The sequence below is a fragment of the Bos javanicus genome, chromosome 21, assembly GCF_032452875.1.
Source record: "Bos javanicus breed banteng chromosome 21, ARS-OSU_banteng_1.0, whole genome shotgun sequence".
Lineage (NCBI taxonomy): Eukaryota > Metazoa > Chordata > Mammalia > Artiodactyla > Bovidae > Bos > Bos javanicus.
Window position 1 is genome coordinate 31719152 of NC_083888.1, and position 18633 is coordinate 31737784.

The 18633-nt window shown below is 58.3% G+C and overlaps 1 protein-coding gene across 5 annotated transcripts in view; it reads left to right on the plus strand.

Moving 5' to 3' along the window:
* Positions 1-18572, plus strand: part of PSTPIP1 (proline-serine-threonine phosphatase interacting protein 1) — a 44706-nt gene extending 26134 nt beyond the window's left edge. The window contains exons 2-14 of one of the 5 annotated variants that reach the window (XM_061394736.1): positions 5128-5280; positions 7583-7740; positions 7858-7964; positions 9662-9724; positions 10324-10422; positions 11300-11345; positions 12253-12332; positions 12867-12965; positions 14031-14127; positions 14658-14748; positions 16956-17011; positions 17215-17348; positions 18279-18572. In XM_061394736.1, the coding sequence (XP_061250720.1) occupies positions 7689-7740; positions 7858-7964; positions 9662-9724; positions 10324-10422; positions 11300-11345; positions 12253-12332; positions 12867-12965; positions 14031-14127; positions 14658-14748; positions 16956-17011; positions 17215-17348; positions 18279-18410 (1056 nt within the window). In that variant the 5' untranslated portion in view covers positions 5128-5280; positions 7583-7688 and the 3' untranslated portion in view covers positions 18411-18572. The remainder of the gene's footprint in view (positions 1-5127; positions 5281-7582; positions 7741-7857; positions 7965-9661; positions 9725-10323; positions 10423-11299; positions 11346-12252; positions 12333-12866; positions 12966-14030; positions 14128-14657; positions 14749-16955; positions 17012-17214; positions 17349-18278) is intronic. The other 4 variants (XM_061394737.1, XM_061394733.1, XM_061394734.1 and 1 more) reach the window with 4 other exon arrangements.
* The last annotated feature ends 61 nt before the right edge of the window (positions 18573-18633 follow it).

Genomic DNA, 18633 nt, shown 5'->3' on the forward strand with positions numbered 1-18633 from the left:
TGCTGCTGGGAAGCCCCTGGGCCAGCACCTCTGCATGCAGGCTGTGAGAGGGACGCAGGTGCGGAGACAGTTTCAATTTGAGGGCAGCTAAGGAGAACGTTCTAGCAGTGGTGAGGAAGGGTGGACTCTCCCTGCTGGGTGAGGGCTGAGTCAGGCCGAGGGGCGGAGAGGACTCCAAGTCCTGGAAGGGCTCGACTGAATCCTCTTCCTCCTCCCCTGGAACCCAGAGACCTGACCCAGCCTGCGGTTGCCATAGCAACCCCTGCCCACACCCCTGCCCCCGTTCCCCATGGGGGTCTGGCTCTGCTCAAGGAAAGTGGCCCCAGAGCCTGTCAGCTGCAAAGCCTGGAACCCGGTCACCTCATTTGAGATGAATAAACAACACTCTCCAGGTCTCCTAAAGACATAGGCGACCCTTCTTCCAACCAGGAACCTGGAGCCAGAGAAGACTCAGGGAGGGCTAGAGGAAGGTTGAAGAGCCAGGAGACATGGATGCTCAATGCCCAAGTGTCCTGCCTTGGACCAGAAAGCGTGACCGTAGCTCCAGGAGTAAGAATGTAGGAGCTCTAGTCCCCGCTTGGTCTTTATGAGCTGTGTGACTGTGGGCAAGTCACTTAACCTCTCTGAGTTTGGTTCTCATCTGTCCACTCCAGTGGGCTGCTGAGCAGATAAAAATGGCAGGACTGAGGCTGGGTACAAGCTGGGTACAGAGAAGGGCATTCTTTACCAGGACACAGTAAGGAAAATGAACGGGGACCTTCTTTGTATTCCCAGACAGGGTTGGAATCAAGGGAGCATGATCCAGGAGTCCCCACCTGCCTTCTGACCTCCCAGGGCTGCTGGAAAAGGAGAACTTTCCCAGCAAGAGACAAGCCCTCCTGGGGGATATGGAGGGGGTGCTCCAGGCAGGGCCACAGTGGGAGGTCAGGCTGGAGGCAGGAAGTATGAGGCACACTCAGGGGGCTGTGAGTCACAGGGGACTTAAAACAGGGAAGGAGAAACCACCAGTGAAGAGAATAAAGTGGAAATGGAGCCAGGCGGGCAGTGGGAAGGGTGGAGAGGTGCACAGTATCTGGCCCTATCTTTAGAACCATGAAGTGGCCAGGGCGAGGCTCTGGGCGGCCCTGATTCCTTGTGTGGTTGTAGGAGGCCAGGTGGGGCAAGGTCTGCCCTACCCTTTTTGCTGTGTGACCCTGGAGTGGTCACTCCCCCTCTCTGAGTCCTGGGTCCTCAGCTGTGAACAGTCACACTCATGAGTTCCTCTGGGCAGTCACAATGTCAAGCAGAGAGCCCTAAGCCACAGTGATACTTGAGAAACATCGAAGGTCATTACGATCTCATGGGCCCCTCCATGAGTCATACAAATTGGGGTCACCTGGCTTAGTTTAGCACTGAGGAGACTGCCTGGCCCGGCTAGACCATTTCCTCTGAGGCCCAGCCCTTCTCTGGCCCAGAGAGCTGGAGGGTGGGGTCCCTGGAGGGAGAGCCTGCCTCTGAGGTGGGAGCAACAGGGTAGAGCCCCAGACCAGGGCGAGGAGCTCAGAGTCAGGGTCCACCTTGCTGCCTACCACTTAGGAGCTGGAGCATGGGCTGGCAGGGCCAGGCCCCAGGGCTCAGCCTCCCCAGCAGTAGGAGAGGCAGGAAAAAAACCCACAGGGGCCTCATTGCCCCCCCCGCACAGGTTCCAGAGCAGGCTGGGAGCAGTGCGTGTGAGAACCAGCCCCATCCCGAGTTCCCCAGTGAGCTAGAGTGGCCAGAGGAGCAGGGCAGAGCAGAGGGCACCTCCTGGGAGAGGACCGTGGACAAAGGCTGGAGGCTGGAAAGCTCAGGGCACATTTAGAGCCAGAGAAGCAGGAGGCAGGGGTTGGACTATCCCAGCCTACCTGCTGCTTCCCTTAGGGCCTTGCCCCCTTGCAGCTCCCAGCTCAGCTGATGATGCACTGTGGGTGCTTAATAAGTGTTGCTCTGTGAGTTATGTCCTAAGGTTGGTGAGACCATGAAGTCATTGCTTTCTTTAACTATGGGCCAAGCATCCATCATCCATCTAAGTGTGTGCCATGCCCCAAGCTATGTTGGGGGTATGGGGACTCAAAGGTTTTAAAATGAAACAAAGGGCCCCACTGTCCTGAATCTGGGGTCTAGCCCACTGGGGGTGACCTCACTCTCGTCCCCTTTTTTGGTCTTTTGCATTAGAACCTTCTTCCAGGGCCTTCTCATGCCCCACCTCCTCCAGGAAGCTCTCCCAGACACTCTGGCCTTGCCTGCCTGTCAGCTTTTTGGCTTAGACCAGGTCACCCTGTCCTACACCAACCTGGAGGGGCTCTCTGTGCGTAGGATGAGTGGCAACCATGACAACATGGGTCACTTCCTTGTTGCCATGGAGACTTATGAGCTTGTGTTGAGGTTGGCACCTGGCAAAGCTGGCTTGGCTATTCCACGTGGGGGCTGGAAGCTCATCCTCCAGGGCCCATCCGTCACTTGGGGAAGTGGGGAGCCCCGTGCCTCCTCGTGGCCAAGCCCCCTGTCTTCCATGGGATGCTCATTCTCAGCCCCCGAGAGGACGAATGGAGGGGGCTGAAGGTGCATAGACTGAACAGGGTGGAGGAGGACGACCAAAGCCAAGGGCTTCCGTGACCCCAGAAATAGCCCAGCAAGAGCTGAGAGGGGCAAGCCATCCAGACTCCCCGACCCCTGCCACCTGAAGACAGAGCATTTCTGCGTCATCCCCTGACCTCAGACTGGCCAGAAGGCCTGAGACATAGCCACATACATTGAGACGAGGTTATTCTGGCCTTTAGATGACTTTTAGCGCTCACCTCGTTCACACATGAACTCAGCAAGCATCTGCTGGGCAGTGGCAATGAGGAACACACAAATAAGACCTGGTCCCCAGCTCAGGGAATCCCCACAAGCTCTTTCAGTGCATTTTAAAGAAGCACTAGGTGGGTGCAGGCGGCTTCTCAGTATTGCCTGAACCACACGTCTAACCCTGCAGAAAGTTCCCCTCGACTCTCCTTCCAACCGTGGGGCCTTTGCTCTGGCTGATGCCCTCATATCTCCCCTGTGAATTCTGCCTGAAATACCGCCTCCCCAAGAAAGCTGTTATCTCCCTCTCTTGCTCATCCTGCTCCGGGTAGGGCGCCGAGTCCCACACAAGCCGTGGAAGCTGCACAGGGTAGGGGTTCAGAAAGGGGAATCGAGGCAGGGCTGGGGTCAGTTTCCTGTGCGTCCCTTTGTATTGGGTTGGCCAAAAATTTCTTTTGGATTTTTCCATGTTATGAAATACCCAACTGAATTTTTTGGCCAACCCAATAGTACCTGCGAGCAAGGACAGCCCCCACTTGAATCCTTAAACACTCACGTCTCTGCTTCATCCCCAGTTGTCAAGCCTAAGACGCTGCTTTCCTGTCAGAAGGGTTGTTTTTTTTTTTCCATCATCTCTCTTCCTCCGAGCTCAGAGAATGAAGGTATCACTGAAGATACTGCAGTGAGAGAGGGGGCCCGTGTTCTTATCAGGGCTGCTCCTCCTCTAAGGAGGCCAGCTTACTCGGGCCCAGCGTGTGGGGCAGTGAGAGGAGCCCTCTCCTGGGAGCTGGGAGGCAGGAGCCTCGTGGCTGGCAGGGGGCAGGGGTGAGGATGGCAAAGCAGGGGCCATGAGATCGTGCGGGTCACACAGTAGTACAGAAGGAGACACTGACACTGGAAATTCAAACTGTCTGAAGCAGAATTCTGGGCCGAGTGTCCTGAGAGCCAGGTTGAAAAGGGCAATGGGGACTGACGAGGCAGAGGCCTGCACGGGGCTTCCGTCCTTGACACGCGGTGGAGACCCAGCAGAGCTGTTGCTGTTCCGCTGCTCAGTCGTGTTCGGCTCTTTGTGAGCCCGTGGACTGCAGCACGCCAGGCTTCCCTGTCCTTCACCATCTCCCGGAGCTTGCTCAGACTCATGTCCACTGCATCAGTGATGCCATCCAGCCATCTCATCCTCTGTCGTCCCCTTCTCCTGTTGCCCTCAATCTTTCCCAGCTTTAGGGCCTTTTCTGATGAGTTGTCTCTTCGCATCAGGTGGCCAAAGTATTGGAGCTTTGGCATCAGTCCTTCCAATGAATATTCAGGCTTGATTTCCTTGCAGTCCAATGGACTCTCCAGTCTTCTTCAGCACCACAGTTCGAACGTCTCTGGGAAATGTGGGTGATGATTTCCCTGAGTGATCTGGAGTTGAAAAAGGCCTTGGGGTTTATCGAGTATTGAGTTTAATTCACTGGGCTGTGATCCTGGCGACAACGGGGAGGAGAACCAAATGTTACCCCTGTTCAATAGGCTCTTATTTCAGTGCAGTGATAGACAAATGTGTCAACCTAAGATGACAATAGGAACAAATGCTCAGAAGAGACAGAAGGGAGAGCCAGGCAAAGATGCTGACATAGGGAATTAGCATGTGCAAAGGCCCTGGCGCAAGAGGGAACATGGTATGTAGGAGGAACTGGTAAGTGGCCAAATGACTGTGGGCAGAGAACAAGGATGAGAGATGAGAAGTGAAGTAGGAGGGATGGAGGTGATGGGGCAGGGACTAGGGTGGTGGCAGTGAGAGGTGGATGGACAGATTGGGGAGGTGTGCATAACCTGGTAGGTGTGGTGCCTTTGCTGAGAAGGGAGCCCTGGAGGAGGAGCAGGTTTGTAGGGTGAAGAGCCCAGTTTCGGACACTCTGAGGTGTCTGTGGGATGTGAGGTCCAAAGGGAGGTGAGGACCAGTAGGTTGCAGGCCCTGGCCTCTGGGAGGGATCTGGCCGGATGTAGTCATGTTGTGGGTGAGGGATGGGGTGTAGAGAGGTGGCCGTGCTGGGCCTAGAGAGGCTCTAACCGTAAATGGGTCGACTGAGGCAGGAGATGCGTGTGCAAGAAGGAAATGTAACCGCTGGCAAAGTGTCAGTTCTGCCAGAGTCCTGACCTCTCCACCCCCTACCAAGGCAAGTGGGGTCACCATGCCTTCACCCTTTCCTTCCTCTGGTAAGAAGAGAAAGTTACACCACTTGCCACTTTTGTAGCCACGGTCAGTTTTGTCACCTCTCTGACCTTTATTTTTCTCATCTGTGAAATGGGGCTAATGATGGTGCCCTCCCTGCCTGGCAGAGTTGTGAGCGTTAAATAATGAGGCCCGCATTGGAATGTACATCAGCAGCACCTGGAGGCTTGTTGAAACAGTGTGCTGGGCCCTGCCTCTGAGCTTCGGCTCCCGGAGGACAGCAGTGGAGCCCGAGAAGCTACGCTTCTGAGGACTGCCAGGTGATGCTGCTGCTGCTGCTGCCGCTCGGCTGGTCGGTTTCTTAAGAGTCCCTGTGGGAGGAGGGAGCCCCTTGTGAAGCCTGCCTTGCAAGGATGGTGAGGAGATGCTGGCGGGGGGAGTCTTCACCACATGTGGTGCTAGTCGTAAAGAACCCGCCTGTTGATGCAGGAGACAAAAGAGAACGTGGGTTTGATCCAGGAAGTGAGTTGCCATCTGATCCAGGAAGATCCCCTGGAGGAGGGCATGGCAATCCAGTCCAGGATTCTTGCCTGGAGAATCCCGTGGACATAGGAGACTGGCGGGCTACAGTCCATAGGGTTGAAAAGAGTCATACACTACTGAAGCGACATAGCACGCACGCTCACAGGCACGCAGGCGGGGGTGGGCAGAGCTGTATCGCTGGGTGTCATGTGGTCATATGGCCACCAGGGGGCAGGCACGCTGCTCTGCACAGGGATGCAGCCAGTGACAGGACGCCTCACCTGGCATCTGCCTTCTGGCTCTGGCTCCTCAGGTGGCCCGGTGAGCAAGGAGCAGCAGCGTATTTTTGTCTCCTTGGGTAAGGGGCCATAGTCAGAGGCAGAGAATTTTACCCGTGAGAGTAGACAAGCCAGCCTGCAACCTCCACACACCGTCTCTGTGCACTTGGAGACTTGGTACCCATCAGCCCACAGGGCTGTAGGGGGTGATGGGAAGGGAACCCAATCTATGCGGGCTGCTTCAAGGGGATGCCTCCAACCCGAAGGTGAATTCAATGGGCATTTCTGATAAGAGGGGTGTGTGTAGTAAGCTCTTAGGTGGGGCATTTGGGAGGTACAGCTCAGGTCAGGTTCAGGGGCCTGGGGGACCCCCGGGACTGGTCGGGGTGTGCAGATGTGGGCTCAGGGGAGGGTGGCATAATGACAGCAACCCTTGCAAAGCATCTACTTTGCACCAGGTCTTAAGAGACCTTTATACATATAAATTCATTTAATCCTCACAACCATTTTGCTTGTGATATCATTATCCCCATTTTACAGATGGGAAAACTGAGGCATAGAGAGGCTAGGCCATTTGTCTAAGGTCATACAGAGAGTGTGTGGCACAGCTTGGAGTGAACCCAGGCACCTGGCTCCAGGGTCTGCTTCTAATGCACATGGGACTCGAGGGCAGGAAGCTCTAGCCTGGTTCCTCACCTGGGATTCCAAGTCACCTCCCTCCTCTGCCAGGAAGGGGAGCTCGCCCCTCAGAGAGGCCTCTGCTGGAGAGCAGATGGGTTGGGAGAGGCACTTTTCCATCAGTCCTGTTCTGACCAAAGTGCCCCTTACCCATCAGCAGCAGACAGGACTGGGTTCTGAGTGAGCTCCGACATCTTAGCTCAGACCTCACCTCTGTTCATTGCTCTGGGTGACAGCCCCCCTTGGCAGGACTGCCAGATAAAATATAGACTGTCCCATTAAGCTTCAGATAACAAATATTTTTAAAACGTAAGTATGTTCTAAATTTTACATGGGGCATGTTTATATTCAAAAGGCTTTTGTTGTCCATCTGAAATTTGAACTTAACTGGGTGTCCTGTATGTTTATTTATGCCACCTGGCAACCCTACCCTCAGGCATCACCCTCCACACTTCCCATGCTTAGCCAGCTCCTTCCCTTTGCTTCCTCCTTGGTGTCCTCCCTTCAGACTGATGCCTCCTACTGTGTTTTCTCAAGTACCCCAAACTCAGTGCACCCTGAAGTAACTCCCGATATTCTCTCCTGAGCCCTCTCAGAGGTGTCACCACCATCCACTCAGCCACCAAGCCAGGGACCAGGGAGCCCCTCAGCTTCTCGCTGTACTCAACTGTACATCCCATTCTTCCTGCCCAAAGGCCCCTACACCTCTCCCCTTCAGCACCTCTGCCCTGCTTGTCACCCTCTTCCCCTATAGCTGCCCTTCATCTCCCTCCAAGACGTCCTCAGGCCCCCTGCCAAGTCTGAACCCCACCCTCTCCTGCTTCTGTTCATCTGGGAGAGGACTATGGGGGAGGGGCTCCAGGGAGAGAGGGAAGGCCTGAAGATGTGCAGAAGCCAAGAGCATTGGGGGATGGGAGCGGGGGCATTGATTGCTTTGTAATTTCCAAAGAGAGCGCTTTGCATTCCAGAAATCCCAGCCTGAGTTCTGAGTCAGTGGTCATGGGCTGAGTGAAGGTCCCTTGGGTCTAGGTCAGCGCGTATAAGTGACCAAGGGCCCTCCCACCAAAATAAAAGTCCCTGGGCCCAGCCAGGACTGCAGGTCCCCCTTCACTGTCCTACCGACCCTGGTCTTTCTGTTTTGCAGCTCCCTGAGGGCCTCCTTTGACTCTCTGAAGCAGCGTAAGTCCCGCCTGTTCCCCATCCTGGGCTGCAGGGGGACAGGACCGTCTGGGAACAGCAGATCCCCACTGATGGAGATGAGTGGATTCTGGTTGGGAACTGAGGCTGGTGGAGGACTTGGGGGTAACAGAGACGAGCTGTGGGGTTGGGGCTGGGCTGGTCCAGGCAGGGGCGAGTGTGTCACTGGTTGGGGCCCATCAAGTCTGATGCCAGGGACCAGTGTCCTTACTCTGCCCCCAGAAATGGAGAATGTGGGCAGCTCCCACATCCAGCTGGCCCTGGCCCTGCGCGAGGAGCTGCGGAGCCTGGAGGAGTTCCGTGAGAGGCAGAAGGAGCAGAGGAAGAAGGTGAGGCGGGTGCTGGGGATGGGCCCGGTGGGAGACTTCGGTGGTCACTGCAATGGTAGTGGAGGCTGGGCTCTCATGATGGAGGGCGGGGCAGCACCCCAGGCTTGGGGGTGATGGTGATCTGGAGGAGAGAAGAGTGTGGATAGAGGCCAGGCGGTGGAACCAGGGCCTGGCTCTCCAGCCTGTAGGCCCCTCTGGGGCTCTTCCCACTGAGGTGTCTCATGCCAAGAGTGAAGGGCATGGGCCTTTTCGATCATCCCGTTACAGCAGGCTATGGAGGGTACTCGACAACTTGGGAGTATCCAAAGGAAGCAACCTAAGTTAGGGAGTCACCAGAAACAGTGCTTATCTGGGAGAAAGGAAGATCTGGGGGCCCCGTCACTGCAGCCACTCTGCAGGGCTGCCTGAGGCCGAGGTAGACAGAGCTTGCGGGGAATGGGAGGTGTTGAGCTTGCCCTAGCATCCCGGGGTATTCTTCACAGGGGACGGCTGTCCCTCAATGCATGGGAAGGAAGTGAGGTCCCCATTGTGGGAGGTAGGTAAACAGAGACTGAAGGCGACTTGTCAGAGAAGCTGCAGCGGTTGGATGAGAGGTGGGGTTGGTACCCTCTGTGTCCCAGTGCCCCCTCCCAAGCCTGAGACTCTGATTGGCTGAGTATGTGGCCCTCTGGGAAGGCAGGTGTGGACACAGGATCAGCCTTTTGGGGCCTCAGTGATGAGGGTGGAACTTAGACAGAGTGGGAGAGGTCAGCACGCAGAAACACTTCTTGCTTGGAGAGGGAGCATCTTTGTACACTGTCCAAAGAATTGAAAATGGAAACTTCCACACAACTGACCTGTGAAGGGAAAAAAAAAGCAACAGTTCATGGCTGGGGCAGCCTGGGGCTGGGTGTCCTGGCCAAGCCACTTGCCCTCTCTGTGCCTCAGTCTCCCTCTTGCAGGATGGGACGCTTATGTCCACCTCCCAAGCTTCAGGGACCCAACCGAGAACCAGGCCCTCTCTGTCTTCACAGGCAGGGTGCCGGCTCTGACGAGTGGCTCTGACCGCAGAAATCTCACGTGACTGTACTCCCTGTCTGCCCAACTGGGGCCTGAGGCTTTTGGGATTCTAAATTTGGGTTCCTGAGCAGACAATGGGCCCTCAAAGCCCACCCCACAAGTCAGCCCAGCCTTGAGATGCTGGAGCAGGTGACCTCTCTGAGCCTGGGACTTGCCTGCAGAGCGTCTGTGAGGCTCTGAGATGGCTATTTCAAGCTTTCCTGTGGCTGGTGAGGCTGTGATGTCTGCAAAAGCTATTTTGGACAGAATGACACCTTCTACAGTGTGGCTGGGGTCCTCACAAGTGTGACTGCTATGCGTGGTTACAGAGGCTTGTGAGTGAAGGACAGTGTGGGTGTGTGCACATGTGTGTTGTAGGCTGGGTATTCTCTGGCTAGAGACCAAGTCCTGGCTGGGGGGTGGGGTGGTCTGCAGGGAGAGGATACCCGGGGTACATCCATGCCCCGCACTCCTCTAGCTTTCTGTTGGGAGCAGCTGTTGTGAGCGAGCAGGCTGATGGAGGGGGAGGGCAGCTCCTCACTGCCCCATCAGAGCCAGAAGGGGAGGCTGGGCCTCCTCCCAGGGACACCCCGTCCTCTTGGCCTAGGGGAGTGTCCTGAGGCTACAGCCCCACGCTCAGAGCCTCATGTCCCCTGCAGTACGAGGCTGTCATGGACCGTGTCCAGAAGAGCAAGCTGTCGCTCCACAAGAAGGCCATGGAGGTGAGCCTGGAGGGGCGGCCGGGTTTGGGGTGTGGATCCCAGGAGCCCTGGGACAGGGCTGGGCTCAGGCTTCCATCCAGCAACAGGCACAGTGGCCTGTCAGGTTCCTGGAGCTGCACTGGCTGCCAGGGTGCCATGCAGATCAGCCCTGGGGGCTCTGCCCCCTACCCTTGTTGAGGGGGGAGGTGCTCCTGACTGATGGGTAAGCAACCAGTCTCAGACAGCAGTCTACAGGGTCACACATGCTGTCAGCTGGGGATTCCGCGGGTGGAGGGAGAAAGGACTCCTGAGCTGTCTGAAAGGACTGCGTACACAGGGCCTGGCATCATGATGACACACGGCATTTCCTGAGCCCTGCAGGTGGTCTGATGTGACCACACCTCTGAAGAGGCGGGGGCATGGACCAGGCTACACTGTCCCCAGTGGGGAGGGGGGCCTGGGAACAAGACTCCCTTCTCCATCTCCATTCCAGACCCCAAGATCTCTGTCCCTGGTGTGGAGGCCCCCTTTCCACCTATAGCCCCTGACAGGGAGAAGGGAGGTCGGGCTCAGGAGCCTCACCTTGGGGCCCCCAAGTCACATCCCTCTACACCCCCCAGTCCAAGAAGACGTATGAGCAGAAGTGCCGGGATGCGGATGACGCTGAACAGGCCTTTGAGCGCATTAGCACCAACGGTCAACAGAAGCAGGTGGAGAAGGTACGTGCAGTCACTGAGGCTGGGTGATCTCATGGGGCTGGGGCAGGGCGGGAAGGGGAGCTGCAGACTCCCCCAGGCAAGGTTTCCTAGAATCTCAGGGTCTAGACAGTAAGTTTGATCCCCTTTGCTATCTCCAGGCTGCACCCAACAACCCATTCCTCAGAGCAGGCCCACTGCAGCCCAGGCCCAGAGCCCACAGGGCAGACGCTAACCCTCACCCAACCCTTCAGAGAAGGGCTCAGTAGGCCCATGTCCCAGAGAGGAAACAGGCCCAGAGATGGTTGAGTGACTTGTCCAAGGTCTCACAGCCAGGCAGGAACAGAGTAAGCATCCCAAACCCAGGCTGTCCAGAACCCAAGCTCTTGACTACTCTGGCCTCTTGGCCAGGGTGGGAATATCAAAGCCCCCAGGACCCAAGAACACATTTGGCCCATTGCACAGACAGGAAAGCTGAGGCCCAGAGAGGGCAGAGGCCTGCACATGAGTTGGTGGCAGCAAGTCAGGGACAGAGCCCAAGCCCCACCCAGCAGGTCCGGCAGTGGCTGTTGAGCCCCAGGTCTGTGTTTCTTGCTCTAGGTCTCCAGGCCTAGTTTTCACATGTGTCTGCATGACCAGGTTTCCGTTTTATTCCTATTTTATTGGAAACAGCCTGTGGTCCTTTGTGGGGTGAGGCTGGAGTTAATGATGGAGCTCACCCTCAACTGGTTCTGCAGTGTCCCCCTCAGAGCTAGTGTCTGCTCTCCCTGCCCTGTGAGAGGTGGCCAGGGAGGCTGTGACAGAGGCCGTTCAGGGAGGCCCAGGGAGGCCAGGAGCCCGAGGTCTGGGCTGGGAGGCACCCGGGGCCGGGCCTCAGTGCCCTTTCCCTCTGTCTCCTCAGAGCCAGAACAAAGCCAAGCAGTGCAAGGACTCAGCCATGGAGGCAGGTACGCGGCTAGCCCGCCTCCTCAGCTTGGGGGTGGGCAGCCTGGACATCCTTCCCCCGGCAGCACACTGCCTTCACCTTCGGGACACAGTCCCACACTCCTCACTCTTGCTTCCTTATGCAAGCAAAATGAAAAATGCGTTTTCTCGCATTTGCCAAAACTGTTCTTGGTGCTTTGCATGTTTTTACTAATGCTCACAACAATCCTATGAGGCATTCACTGCTACTATCCCCCTTTCTTAACAGGTAAGGAAACTGTGGCACAGAGAGGTTATTTAACTTGCCCAGGGTCACACAGGCAGTAAGTGGTGGTAACTGTATTTGAATGCAAGCCGTCTGGCTCCAGGGCTCAGGACCTTCACAGCCACTGATCGAGGGAGACAGGCCCACTCGTTGCACATACACCTCTCTCTCTCATATACACTGAGACACATCACAGCCTTCTCTGGGCATCTGTCTCCTCTATCTTCCTCCCGATGCCAGAAGATCCCAACACCCCTCACCTCTGCTGACACAGCTCTGCCTTCTGCCATACCACCTGTCCCAACACCCAGGCGCTCCCTTGGCTGGGGGGCACAGATCTCACGGTCCAAGCCCGCTGGCTTCCCAGCCCACCAGCTCCCAAAGCTCCCCCTCACCCTCCTCCAGGGCCGCCCCCTCTGAGCCTCAGCTTCTAGAAGGTGGGATGGTGAGAGGCCCAGATTCTGACCTTAGGCTCTGCCCCAGCCCGAGGCAGCTGGAACACGGTGGGCGCTGAGCACCTCTCCAGGGGCAGTACCAGGGTGAGGGGCCCTGACGAGAGCTCACCTGCGGCTCCAGCAGCCAGGGCAGGTCTCTCCAGGGAGGAGGAGGGCGCTGAGGGAGCACCGGGGTGGGCTGGCCTCCCTGAGGACCCCCTGCGCTTCCAGAGCGAACATACAGGCAGAACATTGAGCAGCTGGAGAGGGTGCGGAGTGAGTGGGAGCAGGAGCACCGCGCCACCTGCGAGGTGAGTGGCCCCTCGGCGCGGAGCTGATGCTCGTCCCCCCTTCAGCTGATTCGTGGGGGAAGAGGGGGCCGCAGTGGGGAAAGCCAGCCTTCCTTCACTTATCCACTCACTCTAAGGCCCTCCCCAGGGAGCTCCCTGCCTGGCTTTGTGCTTGGAGTCCCTTTCTGCAGGCAGGCAGGCAGGGATCCTTCACCCCTTTTGGCTGAAGCCGCAACTGAAGCTTGAACAGAACCCATAGCTTCCCTGGGCTGATGAACAGGGCCTGGGAGACAGGATTCAGGGTCCAGTGCTCCTCTTAAGACACACCCCAGGGGTGTGGTAGGGTCTGGGGAAGGGCAGGGGGCAGAGTCCCACAGGCAGCTCAACTTCCCAGAAGCCTCAAGGGCTGGCACAGAGGTGGGGGTGGGGACCCCCAGCCTTTAGGCTTCCTTTAGGCTTGGCTTCAGCCCACCGGGTCTGGCTGGTCAACTCCAGCTGAGCTGTGGGTGGGGCCCGGCCTGGCCCAGCCCTACAGTGACCCCCATCTCTCCTCAGGCCTTCCAGTTGCAGGAGTTTGACCGGCTGACCATCCTCCGCAACTCCCTGTGGGTGCACTGCAACCAGCTCTCCATGCAGTGCGTCAAGGACGATGAGGTGGGGGCTGAGGGCAGGGAGTGGGTGGTGCGGGGAGCCGTGAGGGGAGGGTGGCCTCCGAGCGACAGTGAAGCGACAGTGAAGTCCACCTGAGCCTATGAGCAGACCTAGTCTTCTGCGGCCTGAGCCCTGGCCTCAGGGTCTCCGAGCCCAGCACCGAGCCTCTCCCCCAGGCCCCAACGACAGGGAGCTCAGTGCTGTGCAGGCCATGGCCTCTTGGCCTGGGAGGTGTGCTTTGTGGTTACCCCGGCGTCTGCCCTCTCTGCTTGCCCCTGCTTCAAGGCCTCAACTCTTCTATCAGAGTCCTGGAGCTCTATTCCCTCCGCTGGGAAGGGGAGGAGAAGGGAGGTGGACACAGCCCCTCAGAGGTTTGCAGAGAGGCTGGGGGACCCTGGGGTTTCCCTGCTCCATGCCTGGTGCTTGCAGGAGCCGAGGTTCAGTCCCTCTTCTGTCCCCAGATATCTCCAGGGTGTTCTGGCTCCAACCCCTTACTGAGCTCTACGGGCCGGGTCGGCCCCCCTCAGCAGAAAGGAGTGGCCACCTTCCTGCCAGGGGCCTTGGTCTCTGCTGATGCAGCCCTCGCTCTCTCTCAGCCCTGACTCCTGATCCCACCAGTTACTTGCCTAATCCCTTCTGCCCATGGGTGTGGAGTTTTGGGGGCTTTCCCCCCAAATGACTTGAGCCCACCTGGTGGCCTTGTAGTAGAGGAGGGAGTATGAGTTCTGAATCCTCTCATGCCAGATCCAAAGCCCAGTGCACTAACTTCACTTTCTGCTTTGTGACCCTGGGCAAGTCACTCTCTCGAGCTTCCTCATCTATAAATGAGGAAGTCCTGTCTCCCACAGAGGATGGAGAGGAATGCAAAGGATGCAAAGGAATGTGCACACACGAGGTGTTCAGGAAACAGGAGAAGCTGCCAGCCAGGGCTCTAGCCCTTCAGGCAGGCCTGGGGCAGTTACACGTCAAGGCCCCTTGTCAGGGTTCAGACCCAAAGAGGGGGGCAGGCTTGACAATGTGGGCCAGGTGAAGCCTGGCCCCCCAGCCTCTGCTCGTCCCCACCCCTAGCTCTACGAAGAGGTGCGGGTGACGCTGGAAGGCTGCAGCGTGGATGCCGACATTGACGGCTTCATCCAGGCCAAGAGCACGGGCACTGAGCCCCCAGGTGAGGCCTGCTTGTGGGCAACACGGCCACTGGGTCCAGGTCCACCTTCCCTGGAAGGCCTGGCCTGGGTTCTTTGAGCCTCAACTGCCAGGACAGAAGCAGGGTGGCTCACAGCTCCCTTCTAGGTGCCAGGCCCAGGGGAAGGTCAGGGACAGAGCAGGCCCCTGGCTGGGTCCTTAGTGTGCTGCCTTCTCGAGAGAGGGGACAGGCGGGGCCTAGGACACTGTAACACTCGAGGGGAGACGGGGTAGGGAGAGGCAGGAGCCGCCTCAGAGCCCCCACTCCACTCACGGTTTGGCACCACTGAATCTTGAGTCTAGAATGTTCGGTCTTGGTGGTACCCACAGGGGGATCTCTCAGGGAAGTGAAAGGGGGCCCCCTTCTCAAGCACCAGGGCAGGCCAGGGCCAGGATGGGAAGGTGGGGCCCCGGTCTGGGTCTCTGGAGGGGGAGAGGATGGGCTGTCAAAGGGCACAGGTCCCGCCTGCCCTGCCCTCGTCACCCGGGGCCTCTCGCACTTGTCACCTGCAGCGCCGGTGCCTTACCAGAACTACTATGATCGGGAGGTGGCCCCGTTGTCCAGCAGCCCTGGCGTCCAGCCGTCCTGTGGTATGATAAAGAGGTGAGCGCCTGCTGGACACCAGCCAGCTGGGACACACAGAGCGGGGCCAGGGGGAGGCGGGCTGCCAGGAAGGGGACCAGCCCCTCCTCCTGCAACTGGCTCTTCCCCACGTATTTATTGGGCACCCATTGTGTGCCTGGGGTGTAGTGTCTAGGTGCAGGGCACTCTTGGGGGACAAGACAGACTCAATCTAGCCTCAGGACACCCTCAGCCCAAGGGGAGCCAGGCATGAAACAGTCGTACCCCACTTATTCACTAGCAACTGTGCTGGGAGACTCCAGCCGGGCTCACCCCTTGAGCTCTGCTGCTGGCCTGGTCGGAGCCTCGGCCTGTCAGGCCCCTCACCGGCTGCACAGGATCAGGGCAGAGGGGCGGGCCCTGCAGCCAGTGCTCTTGGAGGACTCTCCAGCTTTTCCCAAGCCCCCTTCCCTGGCCTGGCTGTGGTGGGTGCCAGGGTCCTGTGTCAGGCCCGTGTGTCACTTGCACAACTCACACACCTCCTCGAGGCCCAGGGCCTGTGCTGGGGGCAGACTCAGACCCTAGGACCCTCCTGGTTTAGGCCTTGGGGGGCGACAGCCCGCTGGGAGGGCTGTCTACTCAGGGTGCACCCACCCTCCAACTCCCTCAGCCAGTTTCCCGAGTGCCCCATCTGTGGGCATCTAAAGGAGCATTGTGGGCTTCACATGGCACCTGTGCCCCATCCCCAGGCCTCCATGACCTCCTCTCTCCCTCCAACCTAGTGCAGAGGCCTTGTCTTTGAAAGGTGGGCGTGGGTGGGGGTGGAGGCGACGGAGCTCCTGGCCCTCCAAGGATGGCTTATTTCTGCAGCCCGTGGGCCCCACGACCTGCTCCTCCAGGAACCCTGAGTCAGCAAGGACCTTAGGAGGCGGGCATTCCCACCCTCACTGTCACACCAAAACCAGAGAGGACTCGGACCTCTCTGCACATGTGGTCACTTAGACAACAGGCCTGAAGAGCCACCTGGGGCAGGGCCGAGAAAGGACAGAGAGGAGGGGTCTGATGAGGACGAGAGAAAAGAGGGAAAGCGGTCCCACAGGGGAAGCCTGGCTGCTGGAGAGGACAGGCAGGGACCCTTGTGTGGGGCAGCTGAAGCCAGGCAGGGCTGGGGAGGGGCAGGGGAAGTGAGTGGAGGGAAGAACGGAGTCGAGAGCGTAGACAACCCTGGGAAGGCAGGCAGTGCGGCGGGGCACCCACACCTTCGGCGAGCTCAGTCCCTCCAGCCCCAGCCTGCTGGGCTAACCCTCCCTGGCAGGGCAAGTCTGCATCAGACCTTCCCACGCCTGCCAAGTCTACGCTCACCTGTCCATGTGCTCTGTCCTGGACCCTCAGCTCTGCAAATGCTGTCCAGGGAAGGTCTCTGGGTCCCACCTCACACTACAGGGCAGCTTCCTACAGGCCCTGCCCCTGACTGAGCCCTCAAGACCCCTGGGTGTCTGGCCTTGTCCCTATTTCAGTCTTGTCTCCTATACACCCCAAACTGGTCCACTCCACTCCCCAGACTCCTCTGCCTGTACGACCTGCCCCTCTGCATTCCTCTCCCAGTCACTGGCCATGCCTGACACCCAGTCTCTGTTTGGTGAAGCTGAGTCTTTGTAGACTTAGCTTGAACCTACCAGGCCAGGAAGGTAGGTTCTACTCATCCAAGCTCTCAGCACCTCTGCTTCAGGGCACCCACATGGGCCTCCGTACTAGGTGCCCAGTGTCTGCCTCTTGCACTTTTTTTTTCTTTTATTCAACATACTTGCATGACTCTAGCTCAGTCCAGGTCTGAACCAAGTACAGAGGAAGGGGTGAATCAGCTCAACACTTCCTCCTGGACGACCACTTTGTGTGGTCGGGGAGTGGCGGGGCTGGCCAGGCTGGTGAAGGTCCCAGCAGGGCGTGAGTGGGCTGAGCTCTAGGGGACAGCTCCTTTGCCTGTGGGGGAGGCTGGAGAGGGGTCTGGCCCAGGCCCTGGAGCACGCCAATTTGGCCCTGCGGGGAACAGGTACTGGGAAGACATCTACAGGGTAAGGGACTGGGAGACTGCTGCCGGGGAAGAGCCACTGGGACAACCCTTTGGAGAGCCCTCATGCCCAGGGGCACCCCATAAGTCACATCTGTGCCTGGAAGCTAGGGCTGACCTTGCAGGCTCCCTGCCTCATCTACTTCCCCCGCCCTGACTCACCTGTCCTTCCTGCCCCCAGGTTTTCTGGGCTGCTGCATGGAAGTCCCAAGACCACACTGTCAGCAGCTTCTGCAGGTAATTAGGGGTGACAACTGTCACCCTGGTTGGGGGGAGGAAGAGGAGAGGATGTCTACTTGGCACAGATGGGCCCTCCAATAGCTGGGAGGTTGGAGGATGGGAAGAAGCTGAGCAAGTCTGAGGACGCTGTGAGTCAGGGGGCCCTCTGGGGGCTACTGATTTTTGCAAGGGGCGGGTGCCAGACCTCACTTTGTACTCAGCCTCCACAGAGACCCTGACTCCTACCCCTGACCGGAATGAGGGTGTCTACGCTGCCATCGCCGTGCAGGAGGCGCCAGGGCCCCCCACCATGCCAGGCCAGGACTATAGGGCACTCTATGACTACACAGCCCAGGTGAGGCCCTCTGCCCTCCCCTCTTTCTTGCGTGGACACCAGCATGCCCAAGGGTGTGCTCACATGTGGGCACATGCACTCTGAGGGTGCTGGGGTGGGTGCCCTCAGAATAGCACCTGGCATTCAGGAGGGGACTGGTGCACACCTGCTGAATGAAAGCTCATGAACGGCACCAGGCCCTGGGTCACATGGTGTCCAGGCAGGTGTGGGCACTGCTTGGGCCATGCATGTGTGCAGCTGGCTGGTGGAGCTGGAGCTACCCGAGGAAGTGGTCTGAGGGGCAGGCTCTGGGTAAAGGCCTTGTTCCCCATGACCATGGGTGCCCAGAACAAGTCATGGTCAGAACTTGGTCCTCAGCTGTGCATGGTTGATTTTCTGAAGCTCACAAGAAGAGGACGAGTAAAGGAGCCACAGGGCAGCTGTGCCCAGATCCCCAGAGACTCTTAATTTGTCCTTGCTTTAAGGCGAGGGGTACAGAGCTGGACCCAAGATCCACTGGGACTGAAGCATCTCCTTGGGGCTTGGCTGGCTACACTGACTCCCAAAGTCTGTGCCCTGGGGAGGGGGCACAGCCCAGGAGAATGATGGTGTGCTTGCAAGACAAGGGCTGGCTGTCCTGGGGAATAGCAAACACCCCTGCTCCTGACTTGCTAGCTTGCTGTGTCTCAGGCAGGGAGCGGGAGAAGGGAGCAGCTTGGAGGAAAAGCCAGGGAAGCAGCCCCAGGTTGTGACAAACCAAGGGGACAAGAGGCTGGTCTCCCAGGGCTGCCCTAGCCTGGAGTGGCCTTCTCTTGCAGCCACAGGAGGCCGGCATGTCTCAGCTGACAGCCCAGCTGCGAGACACTTACTGCCTGGGGTGGGGGGTGACCTGACCAGAGGCCCTCCCAAGCAGGCCCCTTCAGCCAGATGTGTTTTCATTCTCTTGCCCAGAACTCTGACGAGCTGAACATCTCTGCGGGGGACATCCTGGAGGTCATCCTGGAAGGGGAGGACGGCTGGTGGACGGTACAACGGAACGGGCAGCGTGGCTTTGTCCCTGGCTCCTACCTGGAGAAGATTTAAGGAAGAGACAGTAGCCCCTCCCTGGACCTGTCCTGCCAGTGGGGCCAGCCACCCCCTGGCCTTGCGGGGGGCCCCAGACAGAGCCTGCCCTCACGGGAGGAGTCAGCTGCTCCCCAGCAGTCTTTCCCACAGGGAATAAAGGAGCACTCTTTTTCCTCCTGGCATCTGTGTCCAAGTGCTGCACTGGGAGGAGGTAAAGGAGGGGAGGAGTCCAGGAAAGCAG